The sequence below is a fragment of the Antechinus flavipes genome, chromosome 1, assembly GCF_016432865.1.
Source record: "Antechinus flavipes isolate AdamAnt ecotype Samford, QLD, Australia chromosome 1, AdamAnt_v2, whole genome shotgun sequence".
In the NCBI taxonomy this organism is placed as follows: Eukaryota; Metazoa; Chordata; class Mammalia; order Dasyuromorphia; family Dasyuridae; genus Antechinus; species Antechinus flavipes.
In genome coordinates, this window is record NC_067398.1 from 225,440,208 (window position 1) to 225,459,087 (window position 18,880).

Consider the following 18,880-nt stretch of genomic DNA (forward strand, 5'->3'; position numbering starts at 1 on the left):
CCATACTACTTCTTCAAATCTGTCAAATGAAGTTATCCATACTTATCCTACTGACCTTACATGGATTATGTTACATGTAAATTGTCTTAACAAATAATAAAAGATTATATAAATTTAAGGAGAAAATTCTGTTATTTTTATTTTAAGTATTGTTTTAAGGAACAGAGTTTAATGCATTTACAAACTATGTTACAACAGGGTTATTTTCCATACTGCATATGAATAAGATGAATATGCATACATTTTAGTTTTAAAAAATTTTAAATCTATTTCCATTGCTATAAGTTTTCTCTATAATTTCCTGCCAAATAGGGAGATTATTCAAAAGTGGAGAGATACATGAAGAATAAAATATGTCAAGTTAAATAGCAGAATAAGCTGTGATAGAATACAGTTAGGTTGTGATTTATGTAAAACTTAATTTAGCATGAATTTTTAAAATGAAACCAGATCACATTTAGTGTGAGCTAGTTGAGGGTTTGGTGGCAGCTAAGTCAAAAAGTAAATGGAGTGCTGGGCCTAAAGTCAGAAAGACTGTTCTTCCTGCATTCAAATCAAACCTCTTAATACTTACTAGCTATATGACCCAAGGCAAATTACTTAATCCTGTTTGCCTCAATTCCTCATCTGTAAAAGAAGGAAATGGAAAATGACTTTAGTATCTTTGCCAAGATAATCCAAAATAGGTGTACAAAGAGTTTTGTACCACTTAAATGACCAAACAGTAAGCTCAGAGTTTTAACAAGCCATTATGATCTCAATATGCTTATAGATCTGATGTGTAGTTATGTATATTACCAGTAGTTACAAGAGCTCTTAATCAAATAGATAAATGGAGTAATCCTTCAGATAGAAATACTGCTAGTGCTAAAAAGAGGAGGCTTGTTATTACAACAAAAGTGCGATGTAGCTGATCTCGGCAGGCAATCACAATATCATGAAATTTATATATGAAAACCAGATTAATTATGAGAGAACTGAATGTGAATGTGGAGCCCAAAAAGTTCACAATTCATAAAGAAGTTTGTGTATTTTTGATAGCAGACTAAAGGAAGGAGGAAATAGCAGAAAAGCTATCCAAGCATGGCATGGATGGGGGGAGTGCAGTTAAGGTAGGAAAAAAACAAAACCCCTTCGGAAGGGAGGAGCAAGGCAAGTCTTATTCTATTCCCTTGGGAACTGCTAGACTATGAAGATAAAATGGTCTACATATCTGTAGGGTTTCAAATGCACAAGCAATTTCCCAGCCTGGCACAGACTGACCTCTTGTCTTTCCTCTCAAGGATACACAGGGAATCCAGCTTGGGGAGTAAACAACAAATTATGTCAGCCAGGGGTGAAGGATATTTTCTCCTTGACACATTCAGGGTCTCCTGCATTCTTTGAGTCCAGTCTTTCTGAAAAAATATAGTAACTCAAAAAGATAAGTTCAAGAGACTCCTTAACAGCCCTTAAACAGCCCTCTCTACTTGTTGAACTTTTCCACTTCTGTAACACAAAATACTTCCCTAAGTTACTTCTCGCCAAGAAAATTAATCATATTAAAAATTCTCTTATTCAAACAAACTGAAGATGTTTCCAAATCAGTTTCAATAATTAATAGAGTAACAGCTTGGTCCCACAAATAGTTTTATCAATACTATCTATATCTATCTATTCTATTTCTTTCCCCCCTCCTCCCTTTCTCTCTCTGCCAATGACTATAGGGAGCACACAGTGGGTAAAATATTACCATGGATACACCTGAGACAGTATGCAGATACAGAAAGTAAAAGTCAAAGGGGACATAATAATGGACATAAATTATAAAAGACATTAAGTTTCCCTGCAACATAGTACTCCTTTCCAATATCCACTCAGTCAACACAATTCATCCTGGATCTCAGACAACCAAATGTAGTCTTTTGAACCTTGGTACATCTTTCTTTGTGGCAATCTGGACAAAAACAGTGTGCTCACTGGATTTTTCATTCTGGTTCCAAGCTGTAGAAGCTCCTTAGATGTTCTTGCTAGAATCTCTTACAAACAGAACTCAATACAAGTAGTCATAGCCTCACAAAATTTACTTCTCCAATAACTAGTTCATGTTGTTAAAACCAGTTCAAACTTTGTAGTCCTAATTTAATCAATAACAGAGTTGAAAGGGGGAAACCAAAGTAGGCACCTGGAGTTTACTTGAAACCTTAGAAAATTTCATTTGCAAATACACCTGTTTCTAATTTAATCTAAACTCATTATCTGACATAAACACTGTTCACAAGTTAAAAGTTTACTGATATATTGATGTGCAAGACATGTGCAAACTAAACATTTTAAATAATTCAGAATAAAGAACTCTCAAAACATTCCCAACTATGTGTGTGTATAAATTTGATCTTATGATTCTTTAAATTTCTACTCAAATATTGTTTAACTTCACAATATTTGTATATATGTATGTGTATATATACATATATGAGATACCACTTGGGCCAGGACAAGATTTTACCCTTAAGGAGACCTACTGGGAGGGTGTTTCCCAAGAATCATTGCTAGTCATTGCTTGTTTGCAAATAGAAAAGAGTGGGGGGATCAAGAATGTAGAAGGGGAAAATACCATCAAGTTTGAATCAAGGCTTTGGTTGTTGGGCACATAACTAACTACATGCCCACAAGTTTGGCAGCTGTAGGAATAGTCAGAAGGACCTGATAGAGGCCTTTAAAAACAATGATTGATTACCAATTTTCCAACAGATACGTAGTTTTCTTGATATGGACAGTTGTGAGAAAACTCCTTGCATCAAATTTGGGCCTGAGATTCTGGTCAATATAATATAAATCCGAAGTTAAGAGTTTCTAACACATAAAAGATAGTCCAGTCTCCTAGGCATGCAGGGCTAGGATACAAGTTTTTCACATGGTTCCCATAATTTCATAATTATATTGTCAGGGACAGATCAAGCTACTCATAGGGCTCACAATGGACTAGTTCTGAGAAGGGAGATTTACATGTCACCAAGGTAACCAAGAAAATGTAAACATTAACATCAAGTTCCATCTAACAGAGGCACAGAGCTAATTAAACACCCTCTTAGCCTGAGGTGGGGTGGAGGGGGACAGGCACCGAAGCCAGAATAGAGCAGGTAAGAGCCTCCTGGTCTGTGAAGGTAGGAGCCAAATACATCAGGCAGGAACAATTGGTGAGGGGAACTGAGAGTAGAGAAAGGATAGTCCTAGATATTTTATGTGGGTATCTGGTCTCTAGATACTTTTCTTGGATAATATACTTTATTTTCAGGACAGCTTTAAAAGGGGACTCTGCTTCTCTGGTTCCAAATCTAAAATAATTTAAATATGGTTTTCTAATTTTGAAACTTAAGAGAATTTAAATTTATATTTCCTTTGCTATTTTTATCCTAACCTAATTCTTGTAACTGACATAATGTATGATAGAATTCATTTATAAATTTTTTTTTTGTTTTATATGCTTTTTCTTAAGAAGCTCATTTATGGTGTACTCTAAAATGGTCAGACAAATACTTTTAAAAGTAGGAAAAGAATTTCATTTTCTTTACCATTATCAATACAATTTATGTGTAAAATTTAACTAATTCTTAATAAACCCTTAATCCAATTTTGAGAATTTATTACTAAAACATATTCAAAGCTTAACTTTCCATGACAAACTTTTGGTAAGCCAGTCATATATATCTAAACACAGATCTTAGAGAAAACAGTCTAATTCTGTTATTATCTTGTCTAATCATTTCCTTTTTTAGGATATCTTTGCTGTATTATAATTTATCCACAAATGTGGGTTAAAATTGTAAGATGTTTATACCTGAATCCTGTTATAGTAATTCAGAGATGTTGCAGTATCAATTTATTTAGTATTTAATATAGATTTAGTGTTGTACTTACAAATTTTCATTATGGGAAAACATGCTGAAAAATAAAAGAAAGGGATATAATTATAACAATGTTGTTCTATTATGACTGGAGAGAACTCCCTTAGCTCTGTTGGATTGAAGCATAAGTCATATCTGGTAGATAATCATGTAGGCACAGACCAAAATTTCAGATTAACCAGATGAGAATTTTTCTTTTTAGAAAGAAAGTAGAATCAGGAGGATCCTATGTAGGCCATGCCTAAGACATCTCCAAAATCTCCCCCAGGCATAGACATCTATTTTTAGCAATTCCTAGAGTTCAGCACATGCCATTTTCCACTATCGTCTTCATGACAATTCAGACAACTATTTCTATAATCAAAGCCCAAAACAAAGTAAATTACAATCCCAGAAATTTTTACCTTAAATAGTAAAATTTCTACAACTTAGAGCTTAATAGCTTTCCTGATGTTTCCCTAATGGTTAACATTTTTATTAGTCATTTAATTATAAATTAAAACTGCCCTTATTCTGGGACTTCAGATCCAGTAAATATGATAGTTGACTCATCATTATTATGCTGAAGCTATATCTTTAAACCACTTAAACACTTTCATGAAAGCCAAATGAAAATGTGTTATTATAGTAAATAATAGTAGTAGGAGTAGTAATAGTAACTTTTATAACAAAATATACCTCATCACATTTGGAAAGGTGCTATTATAGTAAATAGGAATGGAAATGTGCTATTATAATTAATAGTAGTAGTAGTATTCTTTATAACAAAATATACCTCACTACATTTTTTTTTTTTTTTTTTTACTGAGGCAATTGGAGTTAAGTGACTTGCCCAGGGTCACACAGCTAGGAAGTGTTAAGTGTCTGAGGTCAGATTTGAAGTCAGGTCCTCCTGACTTTAGGGCTGGTGCTCTATCCACTGCACCATCTAGCTGTCCCACCTCACTACATTTTTAACAGTTTTCTGTTACCCAATTTTTAAAAAATCACATCCTTTCAAAAGTCAAAATCATAATATAATAACATATGGATTAATGGGAAGTCTTTTCTAATTGCATTTCTGATTTATAATATTCTCAAATTTTACAACATAGATTTAGAAATGATGTAGTTTAAAAATACAATAATAAAACAAGCAGTAAACTTCAGATGATATCAATTACATTTCCAAATTAGCCCATATAAAAATCATCAATCTTATTATCTTTGGCATTTTAAAAATCACTTTCGAGTTATTAGGTATGGAACAATTAAATTCAATTAAAGAATGATATATGTTTAGTATATGCCAATCAATCACTGTTAAGTATTTTACAATCGTATCCATAACCACAATTCTGAGAGATGGATGCCATTATTATTTTTTTCTTTACAAATCAGGAAATTGGGGCAAACAAAGATAAAATAACTTGCCTAACATTGCACAGCTAATGCATTTATGCAACCAGACTAGAAAAGGGTGGGCTCAACAAGGGCACAGCTGGCTGACTTTCCCCCCCCCAATTCATACTGCCAAATTGGTACTGCCAGTGGTACCCAAACTTTTCCAGATAGAAGCTGGGTAGGACCTATCAAAGTCTAGACCCACCTTGGATTGGCTTTGGGGGTTATGTCAGAGGATACCATTTAGGAGCCGGGATGGCTGGAGCCAGGAGCCTCCTGGGTTGCAGGGTGTAGTGAATACTAGTCATGGGAGCTGTCCAATCCCTCCCCCTCTTTCACCAGGCTAGATAGCATATGATTCGTTTCACTACAGTTCTCCAGGATTCTTTTTTATTAAATTAATCTGAGTTGAGAAAGGTTAACAGAGAGACAGGGGTTGTAATAGTCTTGTTCACAATCCCCAGAAATGAGATATATTTATGACTCTAGGGGAAGGTGGAAGAGTTGTCATCTTGTCATCTTTCCCCAGAGTTGTATCATGGTGAGTGATCAGGTTTGGGTGGGGTCCCTCAATACTTTTTGGGAGCGGGGAGGCTTTCCTTTTTTTACCAGAACAAAATAAATCCTATCCTTTATTCTGCATTCAATTTTCCACTGATCAGGTATCTTAGAGTAAAAATAAATTCTTAGCTTGCATCTTTTGTTGATTCAAGGAACCATACTTTCCTTTTCTAATGGTACAGAAGGGACTTATGACTAGTTTCATTCTCTTCCTCTAGTTGCAGTGTCAAGGAGGAACCCAATGTCAGAATGCTGCTTGATTTGTTTAGAGATAGGCAAGGGAAGATTATTTTTAAAAGATTTTTAAAAATTAAAAAAAAAACCCTGAAAAGTCAAGAAAAGGTTAATGAGGTTGCTATGAAGTATAAACCATTTACCTTTTTTTTTCTTTATTTCACTCTGTTATTATTAACAAGCTATATTTTCTTGTCCTAAAGCAACAAAGCTATAAATCTTACCACTTATTTTTTTTTAAAGGTTGATAAGATTTTAGAACAGATTTTACAGAGTGGTACCACAAAACTTAATAAAACTTATTATGTTTCAGAAGGGAGCGAGTTCCTGGAATTATTCCAGTCTCAGGAGTTCTCTCTTGCTATGTTAAAATGATTGATCTCCAAACCTCTTGAGTCTGCTAAGATGTTTTTAGTGGTACTACAAACTTTGGTTATTTAATTTTATTTCCATAATTCCAACTTGGCTAATATTGGGATGACAGGAAAAAAGTGTTTTAGGGGTTTTTCCTCTTTTTCTTATAACCTAATCTCCCCGTAGAAAGCCTAAAGTGGGAGTTAGTTCTGATTACTGGGACAAGTGATTAGCTATGAAAGCTCATTTATCTATCCCAGTGTTCAAATTTTCTGATTGTAGGCCTTAGACATTTTTTTGAGCTGACTGCATTTTAAATCTTTCAAGTTAACAAACCTAGCTCACAAAATAGAAAAAAAAAAAATAACATTCTGAAACATACAAAGACACGGACATAGAAAAAATGACAAGTACAAACAGCAAGATAAGCAAATCAGTTTAGCCAGTTGATTGTGAGGTAAACAGAGCTACTGACATGCAGGAAAAAAACAAAACAAAAAAAAAAGGCACTCATAAATCAGAGGAACACGGAAGGACCAATTAACAAAGGTGTGCAGAGGAAAAAAAAAAAACGAGAGGCACACAACAACAAATTTACAGAGGCATGCAGGGAGGAACTGAGGTGTATATAGGATATCCTTACCAGAAACAGGTCAAGGGAGGAGCCCTGGAGTTTTCCTCACAAAAAAAGGCAAGCTCAGTCAAAGGGTGAGACTGGCATTAGAGCCAGAAAAAATCCTCGGACTCAACAATGAGAAGAGTGAAGGTGGATAAGGAGAGTGGAGGGGCTCTCAGACTCTGGAGGATTCCCACTGGTATTGGAAAGTCCACTTGGCCCAGTTCCATCTAGTCCCTCTTCTAACACGAATTAATGTCAATTAGACCAGAATCGGCCTCTAACCTGTGAACAGCTGCAGCTGAATGGAGCAAGCTAGACACAGGAGAATCAGGGATCAAATAGAAGTTTAATTAATTTCAGAATGAGGGAAATGCTTGCAAGTAGAAGCCCACACCCAAGGAGGCGGGCTTAGCCTACTGAGGCAAAGGCAGGGTTTATATACATACATAAAAAAATACAAGTGGGCCGGACCATGACACAATCATTCTTAGGTCTGGATTAGCAGTTCCCACAGCAGGCTCATGCTTGGACACTACAGGCCTTCGTGGGTCCTGGGGGAACAGTTCTAAGTTGTAGCATGGCAGGAACAGGAGTGCAGTACCTGATTTGGTTCATTTGGCAGGTTCATAGACACAGGGGTTGGGAGATGTAATAAATGGCTTGGCTCTGAGGCCTCTAGAAAATAGGGGAACTGCAACAAATCTAAGCAGTTGTTGATTAGCATGAAATTCCTTAGTGAACAATTCACCGTGCTGGTGAAAATAATACATTTTGCCAGAGGATGAGATCATCTAGACTGCAAAGGACTGTTGTTATACCAAGGTCAGGAAACAGCCTGCTTAATTGAGCTTTACCTCTGGGATGTAATAGGGTGTCTTCAAATATCTTGATATTTTACATATATATACATATATACACACTCACATACATATACATATATATCATAAATTTATATATCTATTTATGTCTATATCTATATCTCCATGCTTAGTAAGAAAAACAAAGTAGTCCATAGCAAAAAACAAAAAACCTACAAGGAAGCAAAGAAAAGCTGAACATCTTCAAAAATAATATGTAATATTTTATTAAATAGGTTTTCTTGAAATGGAAATTTATTGCTTTATATTGAATCCTCTTTTATCTTCTGCTATGTACATGATAATGTTTCTTTTTTTTTCTTTTGCACTTGTTTAAAATAAATTTGGAAACAAGAAAAGAATAAAAATACATATATATGTGTGTGTAAAGAAAAGCACTTGTAGCCACAAAAATGAAGAGAAGAGAATGATCTCAAAGGGGCAAACTTATAGTTTGATGGGTAAGAATTCCAAAAGCTTTCTGGGAAAGGACTCAGCTGTAAATGTCTATTAATAACTGAAGACTGAAGTGATTCATGGCTCTCTTCAACAATGAAATGAACCAAATCAGTTCCATTTGTTCAACAATTAAGAGAACCAGCTACACCCAGCGAAAGAACTATAGGAAATGAATATGAACCACAACATAGCATTTCCACTCCCTCTGTTTTTGTCTGCTTGCATTTTTGATTTCCTTCTCAGGGTATTTTTACCTTATGTCTAAGTCTGATTTTTCTTGTGCAGCAAAATAACTGTATGGAGATGTATATATATTGTATTCAACATATATTTTAACATATTTAACATGTATGGGTCTGCCTGCCATCTAGAGGAGGGGGTGGGGGAAAGGAGGAGAAAAGTTGAAAAAGAGAGTTTTGTAAGAGTCAGTGCTGAAAAATTACCCATGCATTTATCTTGTAAATAAAAAGCTATTTAAAAAGAACTGAAGTTATTTCAAGATGCCTCTGAGTTTCTGAAAACTTTGTTTATTACATATTCATTTATTGTGTTTTGAGTTTCTAGACTAACAGGCATGCTTGGATAAAGGTTATTGTTTTTCTATTTAAAATAAAACATAATCCACATATTACTCTCTTCTCTTGCCCAGACCACAGATGATGAGCCTTCAGAAAAAGATGCCCTTCAGCCAGGATGCAATATTGTGGCTGCTGGCTATGCTCTCTATGGGAGTGCTACTCTGGTAGCTCTTTCCACTGGACAAGGAGTGGACCTCTTCATGCTGGACCCTGTAGGTGTCATTTTATCCATGTCTCACATACTTTCTGTGTGCAGGTTAGGCTGGAGTCAGATTGTGAAGTGCTTTAAATGCTAAGTAGGAGACATTCGGGCAATACTTAAATTAACTTGGACTATTTCTTAGAAGGACAAATACTGAAGCTGAAGCTAAAGGCCATGGTCAACATCAGCATTTTGGGAAAGACTAAGGCAAAAGGAAAAGGGGATGGCAGAGGATGAGATGGATAGTGTCCTAGAAGCAAAAATAATGAACATGAACTTGGACAAACTTTGAGAGATAATGGAGGATAGAAGGGTCTGGTATGCTGTGACAAAGAATTGGACAAGACTAAACAACAAAAATAAAGAGGCCTGGAATTTTATTTTAGAGATAATGGGGAACCACTGAAATTTCTTGAAATTTGGAATAAAACACAGAATACAGATCTGGGCTCCAAGAATATTAATTTGGTGGCTCTAGACAGATTAGATTAAGGGGGACTAAGACTGGATTCAGAAAATCCAATTAGAAAGTATTTGTTGTAGTCTAGGTAAAAGCTGATAAGAACTTGAAAAGAGCTGTGGTAGTAGGAATGAAAAGAACTGATGTGAGGGGTGTTGAGGAAGTAGAATGAAGACAATTTGTTAACTAATTGGCTTTAGAAGGGGATGAGAATGAAGAGTTGAGAATGAGCAAGCATTTATTAAGTACCTTTTGTTGTTTAGTCACTTTTAGTCATGCCCCCATTTAGGGTTTGCCATTTTCTTCTCCAGCTCAATTTACAGATGGGGAAACAGGCAAACATGGTTATATGATTTGCCCAGGGTTACTTAGCTATGTTTGATATTTACTGTGTCAAGTTGAATTTGAATACAGGTTTTCCTGACTCGGGTCCAGTTATTTATCCATTGAGCCATGTACTATCTGCCAGTTATTATGCTAAACACTGAGAATACAAAGAAAGAAAAAGTCCAATCTTTAAAAGGTGCTCACAGTTAAATGATAAAGTAAACTTGAAAACCACAATGTATAAACAAGATATAGACAGGATAAGTTGGAAATAATCTTAGAGGGAAAACATTAGTACTAGGAGAGATTGAAAAACACTTCTTATAGAAGGAAGGATTTTTGCTAAGTCTTGAAGGAAACCAGGGAATCCAGCGTTCCTAGATAAGAGGAAAAGTTATCCAAGCATAGGGGACAGCTAGTGAAATGTCAAGTTGGTGGAGTAACAGGAGTAAGTATAATTAAGTTCTCTCATTTAGGACATTTTTACATTATCCATATTAAACTATTAATTTTGTCTTCAACTGAACATCTTTAAGCAGGGTTGAGAAAGATTCAAAAAATCTTGCATCAAGATCTATAATGTGGGAAAGTCTAATACCCATCATCAAAAACAGGTGTCTTTAATACCCACCAAAAAACTCATTTGTAACAATGAAAGATACACAATTATAAATTTTTGCTAAAGTACATTACCCTACTCCATTGGAGGCAGAATACCAAACTTTGCTCTGGGAACCTGGGTACCATTTAGCATTTGTATGCCTTTCCTCACCACCTTGTGACATAGCTAGTACAGATGCTATTACCCATTTTATAGGCAAAACTCAAAGAGGTTGAGATTTATTTGCCTAAGGGTACAAAGTTAAAGAGTGGTGGAAGAAGGGATTAAAACCCAACGAAGTCTAATACTCCTCCTACTCAACAATACTACTCTTCTTCTGGGAAAACATCCAAAATAACCAAACTATCCAAATACTATGGAAATACATATCAAGTCAGATTTTCCAGTAAGAAAAACAATCCTGAACATCCTCCCTCCCCATTTTAAAAATCTACCAGAAACTTTTGTCAGAGGGATAAACTTAAAAACAACTCCTTTTTTATACACAGGAGCCTTTGTGATGAGTAACCAGAGTTAATAGATAAGCTATAGATGATTCATAGGCTATATGAATGGAGAGGAGAGGCATGTGACTTGGTATTCTTTTAACTTTGTGAACTACTTCAAGTATTGAATGCAGGTAGACACTGCCAGGGAGACAGTGGCTCTGCCATGGAATATCTTAAGTAGGCCTAAAATAGACAATTTTTTTTTTCTGAAACTAATTTGTTATATAGGAATAGATGGCACAATTTATGTTAAAAAAAAATAGTTCAAGCTGCTGGATCAAGGGAGTGGGGGAGGAAAGGGAAGATAAAAATTTTCAAATAGAATTTTTTTTTAGTTTCCAACATAAGAACCCATAGTCTTGATTCTAATTTTTTAAAAAGCACTAAATGGTCCATATACAGATTTCTTTTTAAGGCAAGGGAAAAGAAATCTAATAACAAAAGAGTTCATCCGTATTTACTATAAAAAACTTTCCACAGAGTAGCCACATTAATACAAGATGATTAGATTAGCCAGTGCCAGGTTTTATTTCTGTATTATCCCTTAGTGAATGAAGATACTATCTTCAAGATGTTCAGTGTCATCTATTTTGCACATATACTAATGATGCTATTGCTAGTATGGTCCCATGGGAATGCTAGTCTAAGGAACTAGAGAGAAGTCATGCTCTCAAGACCAGAACTATGTTGATACCTGGTTCCTTCTAGCAGAGCAGAGCTAGAAAGAACAGGGGTTCTTAACTTTTGCTATGTGTGTGTCATGAATCCCTTTGGTAATCCAGTAAATCTTAAGAACCTCTTGCCAGAATTGTACTTTTAAAAATCATGATTGGAAAAAATGTTGAATTTCAGTTAGAATTTGGTGATAATGACATTTTTCCTTCCATGTTCATGAGCCCCTGAAATCTATTCTTTGAGACCAAGTTCAGAACCCCTACATTAGACATATTTTTCAACTGTTTTATTGATTATGTTTCTTAGTGTCATGTTTTTCTTTTTAGGCTCTTGGTGAATTTATCCTGGTGGATAAAGATGTGAAAATTAAAAAGAAAGGGAAGATCTACAGTCTTAATGAAGGCTATGCCAAGTACTTTGACCCTGCCACGACCGAATATGTGCAGAAAAAGAAATTTCCTGAGGTGAGAAAGACCTACGTGACATATAGAAGTCTATGGTTTTGCAGTGAGGATTAGTGGAATCTTGCTTAGAGAGGCCTTTTTAGATGAGTAAAATTCAGCACTGTATGTTAGGTCTATCATCTTTGGTATGATAGTGATGTACTCTTCCTTATTAAGCAAGGAAAAAAATGTTCTAATTAAAAAGCACCTGCTAAAGCTTAGCTTATTAGCTTCTCACTAGGAAAAAAAAAAAAAAAAAAAGAGGCCCTAGGTAGGAGGTTGGGAAAGGGAGTTGTGATAACTTCAAAAATATCTTTGCATTTATCTGTCTGGACCAGGTATGTGTATACCAACAGGGTTTGGAGCCAAGGTACAAGTTAGAGGGAATTCAGAGGTTTCTCAAGCAGATAAGTACCCAGTGTAGTAGTATCATGCCAAGGGTGTGAAAGTAAAGCCAGTCATAGACTGTGAAGTGAAGTGAAGTAAAGTGAAGTGAAGTGAAATGAAGTGAAGTGAAGTGAAATGAAGTGAAGCAAAGAAGTCACATCTGATCATCAGTGGTATGATAGACCAGGTTGAAGGAGCTGCTGGACCCCTTTGGAACCAAAAAGATTCCTCAGGGATGGGGAGAAGGTGCCAGATATGAATGCTGTTATAACTACAGCAACCCCTTAACTCTTAGGCTAACAAAAACATTAAAGAAAAAAAACAAGTTTATTCACAATAATAATCACATACAAGAAGGAAACATAACTGAGCATTTGACAAAGGTGTTCTCTCTGATGAGACCTAGCTATAACCAGTAATATATATAAGATCTCAGAGGGGAAGCCTGGGAGTAGAAATACTTCCTTATAAAAAGTGTGGCTTTTACTGAGGCTTAGAGGAAGCCAGAGAAATTAAGAGAAATTGAAGAGCAACTATAGCAGGGATGGGGGACAACTAGTGCAAAGATTCAGAGATGGGAAATAAGTATGCCATATCACATTTAGGGATTGAGAATACACAGTACTTAAAAGATTTATTATCTATAATTCCATTAGGTAATATAGTATAATATGTGCTTTCATGTGACTTATGATTCTGATGTGTTCTATTAGTGACTCAGTTGTATGTGACTCATTGGAGTTGGATAATACATGCCTGTGGGAAACCTATATATAATTTTACTTTGCATGTAATATTAACATGGATAATTTATGATGTTTATAAATCTACACATGTAGACTATAAATCAAGGTAATATGAAGAAACTAATAGTCTTTATAATTGAGGGGAGAATATTACTAAGAAGATAATATGAGTTGAGGCAAATCTTCTCCCTTCTGCATGGGATAGTAAAGTCAAGGTCACATATAGGAAGCCAACTATTGCTGATGCTGCTCATGAGATATAAAGGTGATTACTGAATACTGCTGGTACCCTTCTAAGAAAATAAATAAATGAGGTAAGCTATGGACCAGACTGAGGAAGCAGTACTGCTACTGTTGTGAGAATAGCAGACTAGAATATGGGACTATTGCTCTTTGCTTGAATAGATACATTTGACAGAGGCTTGGGACACTGAATCAACCTTGGGGCCTGTGGTGTCTCTCCCAAACTTTTTTTCAAATACAAATTTATGAAGCATTGTATGCAGTTTTTCATAAATATTTTCAAGTGCAAATTTGATAAGCATTAATGCCTTTATTCACTATTGACAAGCTATTAAATTGTACAGACCTGAAAGATACTTCCCCTAGAAACTTCCTTCAAAGTTGAGATTGAAACATTTATGACAATTCTTTGGTATAGGCAACCAGTGCTGGATCCATCTAATTAATTGCACTAACTTTCAGTCTGCATCTTTTCCTCTTTCCCACAAAAGTAGCATAAGATTTTGTTGTTTGACTGAAAATCAGGTAAATTAAGTCTACAATCTATTGCTGTCCTTTGTTCAGTTGTATGTGATTCTTTGTGACCCTTTTGGGGTTTTCTTGGCAGAGATACTAAAGTGGCTTGCCATTTTCTTCTTTACTTTATTTTTACAGATGAGGAAACTGAGGCAAACAGGGTAAAGTGATTTGCCCAGGGACATAGAGCCAATAAGTATCCAAGGCCAAATTTGAATCAGGAAGGCATATCTTCTGTCCTAGATGTATCATCTGGTCCCTACCATTTTAATAATCCTGTTTTTAAAAAATGTAATAAGATTACTCTGGCCTGACCTGTTTTGATTGTCACTCTAATTAAATCTTCCTGTTCTATGTTCATTAACAATTTACCCAGGACTGTTAATCAAGCTCATAAGACTACATACATTTTATTTTGTCTTGAAACTAGCTTGTAAAGCATATTATCATTTCTATTTTACAAATGAGGAAACTGAGGTTGAGAGAAATTGATTTGTCAAAGATCATGCTCCAGTCTCCCTTGTATTTGCTCTAGAAAACTATGAATTCAGATCACCCAGCTAAGTCTCCTCCATTCTCTTACCTTTTCCAACAATGAAGTATCTTTTCCATTCTCCTCAGTCTTTAGAAGATAACTGACAATGACTCAGTGGTCACATTTCTCATTCATTTCTTTCTCATTTCTTTCAGTTCTTTTGGAAGTTATGCACCTGGGCTCAGTAATGAAGTTTTCTGTCTGAGAAATAGCAAGGAGGTCAGTGTCACTGTATAGTAGAGCACATGAAGAGTAGTAAGGTGTAAGAAGACTTGCAGAGATAGAAGTGGATCAGGTTATGAAGGACTTTAAAGGTCAAACAGAACATTTTATATTCATTCGAGGGAATAAGGGAAACTTTGGAGTTTATTGCATAGCAGCTTGATACTTCTCTAACCCTTTCCCCTTTTTGCCTCTTTTGCTTCTTTTCAATGAAACATAGTCCATCCATGGGCTAATGATACCAGTGAAGTGAATTTGCCTCTTTGCATTAGGACCTATAGTTTATCTTCCATATTAGCCATTTTTGTGCATTTATGTAGATATTTTATTTTAAATTATTTTTTAATCATCAAAAATTATTCTTTCAATGGTATCCACTCTTTCCTTCTCACTCTATTGATAAAGAAAAGCAACTCTCCAGTTATAAGCATCTATAGTGAAGCAAAATAAATTTCTGCTTTGTCAAAGTTAAAATAAAAAGTTCATTTTGTACTCTTTCACCTATGAGAAGGTGAGTAGCATGTTTTATCATTAGTTCTCTAGAATAGTGTTAATAATTATGCTGATTAGAGTTTGCAAGTTTTTTCAAGATTGTTTGACTTTGAAATATTGCTATCTTTTTATAAATTATTCTCTTGGGTCTGCTCATTTTACTTTGCAACAGTTAATTTAGGTCTTCTCAAGTTTCTCTGAAATCATCCCTTTCATTATTTCTTATAGCACAATAGTATTCCATCACATTTATCTATCTTGTTTGGCCATTTCCCAATTAATAAATATCCTTTCAATTTCTAATTTTTTTTCACAATAAAAGGAATGATAAATATTTTTGTACATTCTTAGATTTTGTTTTGCTTAGACCTAATGCTTCCCTTAATTTATATTTCCTCTTTTTTCCCTCTTTCCTGTTCTCATATTGAGTGAAATATATTTCAGTGCCCAAATATATATATATATATATATATATACATGTATCTCCCTCCTTTGATGAATTCAGATAAAAGTGAGACTCGAATCTTGTAAGCTCCTTCTACCCTTTCTTCTTTTTATTTCTGTGCACTAATTATGTGAGATAATTTCCCCTAACCATCCTCTTTCTTCCCAGACCCCTGCCCAATATATTACTCTTCCCTTCCCTTTCTATTCTTTTCTTAAGATCATCAAGATATACCAAAGGCAACTAGGTGGTGCAGGGGATAGAGCCTCAGTCCTAGGGTCAGGAGAACCCGAGTTCAAATTCAGGCTCAGGCACTGACACTTTAGCTGTGTGACTGGGCAATTTCTAATTGCCTTAGAAAGAAAAGGGAAGAAAAAACACTTAATAGAACCAATTCCAGACCTTCTGTCTAATTAGATTCCCTCCATGATCCCCAATGAGGATTGTGTTCAAAGAGGACAAATGTATCAACTCCCTATCCTTTAGTTCCCTATGATTATGTTTACTTTTTATATTTGTCTTGACTTTTGTGTTTGCACTTCAAAGTTTCTGTGTAGTTCTGGGGTTTTCTTCATGAATGCTTAGAAGACTTTCGTTTCATTAAAGATCCTTTTTTCTCCCTATAAGACGATATTCAGTTTTGCTAGGTGTTATTCTTGATTTTAAGTCTGTAATTTTCCTTCTGGAACGTTATATTCAAGATCTCTTCCTCTTGCTAAATCATGCATGATCCTTATTGTGGTTCCTTGGTGCCTGGCTCCTTGGGACTTTTAGGAAATTGCTGCTTCTATCAGCCACAATCAGTAAGATGGAAAACCTTGCTGGTTCAGAGTGACAGAACTGCTATTTTCTTGGGTATGTGATCCTTGCAAAGTTATTTCTCTGCAAGATTCAAATTAGGCTAAAAGTTCCAATCCTAGTCACAGGTTTCCTCTTCAATCCACCCTAGATTTGTGACAGAACTGAGTGTTGGATGACAAAACTGACTGTGGACACATTTTCTTGAATCCTGAACATGGTTGAAATATTCTGGAATGGGTCTGGAACCTTCCTACTCTACACAGCTTCAATTCTTTTTCCATTCCAGAGGACTAGAATTCTCTTGGGATGTGGACTATGGACAGACTCCCATCCTAGTTTCTATTGACCTTTCTGTCTCTCTATGAATTTCTGAGCTGGAAAAAATATCCTGTTGTGACATTTACTTGGATTTCCCCATCACGATTTAGTCTACTGTATTTTCTTGACCTGCTTAGAGGTTTTTTTGGTTTGGTTAGGGGATAGGATGAATATTACTTTACTCTCTGCTAGTCCATCATCCTGGCTCCTGATTTTCATATTCAAACTTTTTTTAAAAAAGCACTGATAATGATTTTTAATAGGATTTTCTTTATTTTTATTTTGAACTTTATTATGAACTTAGAGATTTCTTTATAGTTGTTCTTCCTTCATTATGATAACTCTATGGTATCTAATAAACAGTTTCTCCTTCCTTTTCATTCATTGATAAGATTTGCAAGATTCTTGGCAAATGTACTCTTATTAGTCCCTGTTAGGTACATTACATCTTCTTTCATTCCAAAATTTAAATGATAATTAAAAAACCAAAATCTCATTTTCAAATATCATCTCTGATTTGCTGTTCACTTTTTCTTTCTTTCATGACTCGTGCCCTTAACCTAAGAGCAATAATAAAAACACAACCTGTGATCATAGAAATCTTCACTTTCTTGTTCAAGATTCTGTCTTTAGCAATATTCTCTCTATTCCTTCTTTCTCAATCCCACTTTATCTAAGTCTGTGTTACATTAGGATCATGGGAACAAATGGACTTGGCATACAAGGAGCTGTTCCTTTGTGTAAATAAGCATGTTATGTGACCTCATTCCTTTATGTAATAAACTATTTGAGGAAGTAGTTATTGAAGAATTGAATTGTACATGGTATGTAGTCTTAACAACAGTATCATTTTTATATAAGAAAAAACAGAACATTCTTGGCAATTGAAAGATATTTTGCTCTAGAGAAATAATACTATATATAGAAATTAATAGATTAATAGATAATAGAAATTAAATACTATAGCAATTTTCATAATAATAATGAGCAAATGAGCTAGCCTTCTTAGATTTAAATTCACATTCTGTTTGTATTTGGAGGATAACAAGATCATTAAATCTCTGTAACTACAGGATGAGTATGAGATCATGGACAAATCATTTAATCTGTCTAAATCTAACTTTCTTCATCTCCCATGTATGGATAACAATACCAATAGTATCTATCTCAGATGGTTGTGTTACAAGATTCATATGAGCTGTAAATCACTTTGAAAACTTTAAAGCACAATATATTTGTTTGGATTATTAGCATATTAGTGAACCATATTGATAAAAAATTAACATTTTTATTACATAAATTTAGTTATTTAACAGATTCTTTTTAACAATGAAAACAGTAAATAATAGCTATCATGTATATAGTGTTTTAAGGTCTGCAAAATCTTTTACAAATGTTATATCAGCTTAAATATAGGTTAGGTACAGAGCACTGTGCTGGGCACTAGGAATGTAAATTCAAAAGAGCTATCCTCAAAGAGCTTATGATTTAATGGGGGAGAGGAGAAGAAGGGATAAGACAGTATTCAAATAACTATGATTTGACTCAAAGTGTTATAAGAAAATTATGAAAGGTAAGATCTCTGTCAAGATCTGAGATGAGAAATGCAGATCTTAAAATCCAATTTTCAGACCTATGTGGAAAAATATGGAGAAAACCAATCTCTCTCTTTTAAAAAATTTTTTATAGTATTTTATTTTCCAAATATATGTAAAGATAGTTTTCAACATCCATCAAATTTTCTCCTTCCCTGTCTTATCTTCCCTCTACCCAAGACAGTAAGCAATTTGATATAGGTTAAATATGTGCAATTTTTTGAACATATTTCCGTATTTATAATATTGTCCAAGAAAAATCAAATCAAAAGGAGAAAACAAATATGAGAAAGAAAACAAAAAAATAAAAATAAAAAGTGAAAAGATGCTTCAATCCATAGGTATTCATGGGGTAGAACCATGATTTATTGAGTCGAAATCAATTATCTTAATTAGATTAAAAACCTATTCAGTTCATTCAAGGCCTTTTT

General features: G+C 34.7%; 1 protein-coding gene and 1 long non-coding RNA gene across 2 annotated transcripts in view; one reads left to right on the forward strand and one right to left on the reverse strand.

The window, feature by feature from the left end:
• FBP2 (fructose-bisphosphatase 2) overlaps nt 1-18,880 on the forward strand; it is a 60,121-nt gene that overhangs the window by 20,703 nt on the left and 20,538 nt on the right. The window contains exons 4-5 of the mRNA XM_051996919.1: nt 9,004-9,144; nt 12,033-12,170. Of these exons, the coding sequence (XP_051852879.1) occupies nt 9,004-9,144; nt 12,033-12,170 (279 nt within the window). The remainder of the gene's footprint in view (nt 1-9,003; nt 9,145-12,032; nt 12,171-18,880) is intronic.
• LOC127561734 (uncharacterized) lies at nt 291-7,716 on the reverse strand. The gene is made up of 3 exons (XR_007953521.1): nt 7,063-7,716; nt 1,264-1,397; nt 291-627 (listed from the first exon to the last, which is right to left on the reverse strand). It is a non-coding gene; the product is annotated as an uncharacterized LOC127561734 (long non-coding RNA).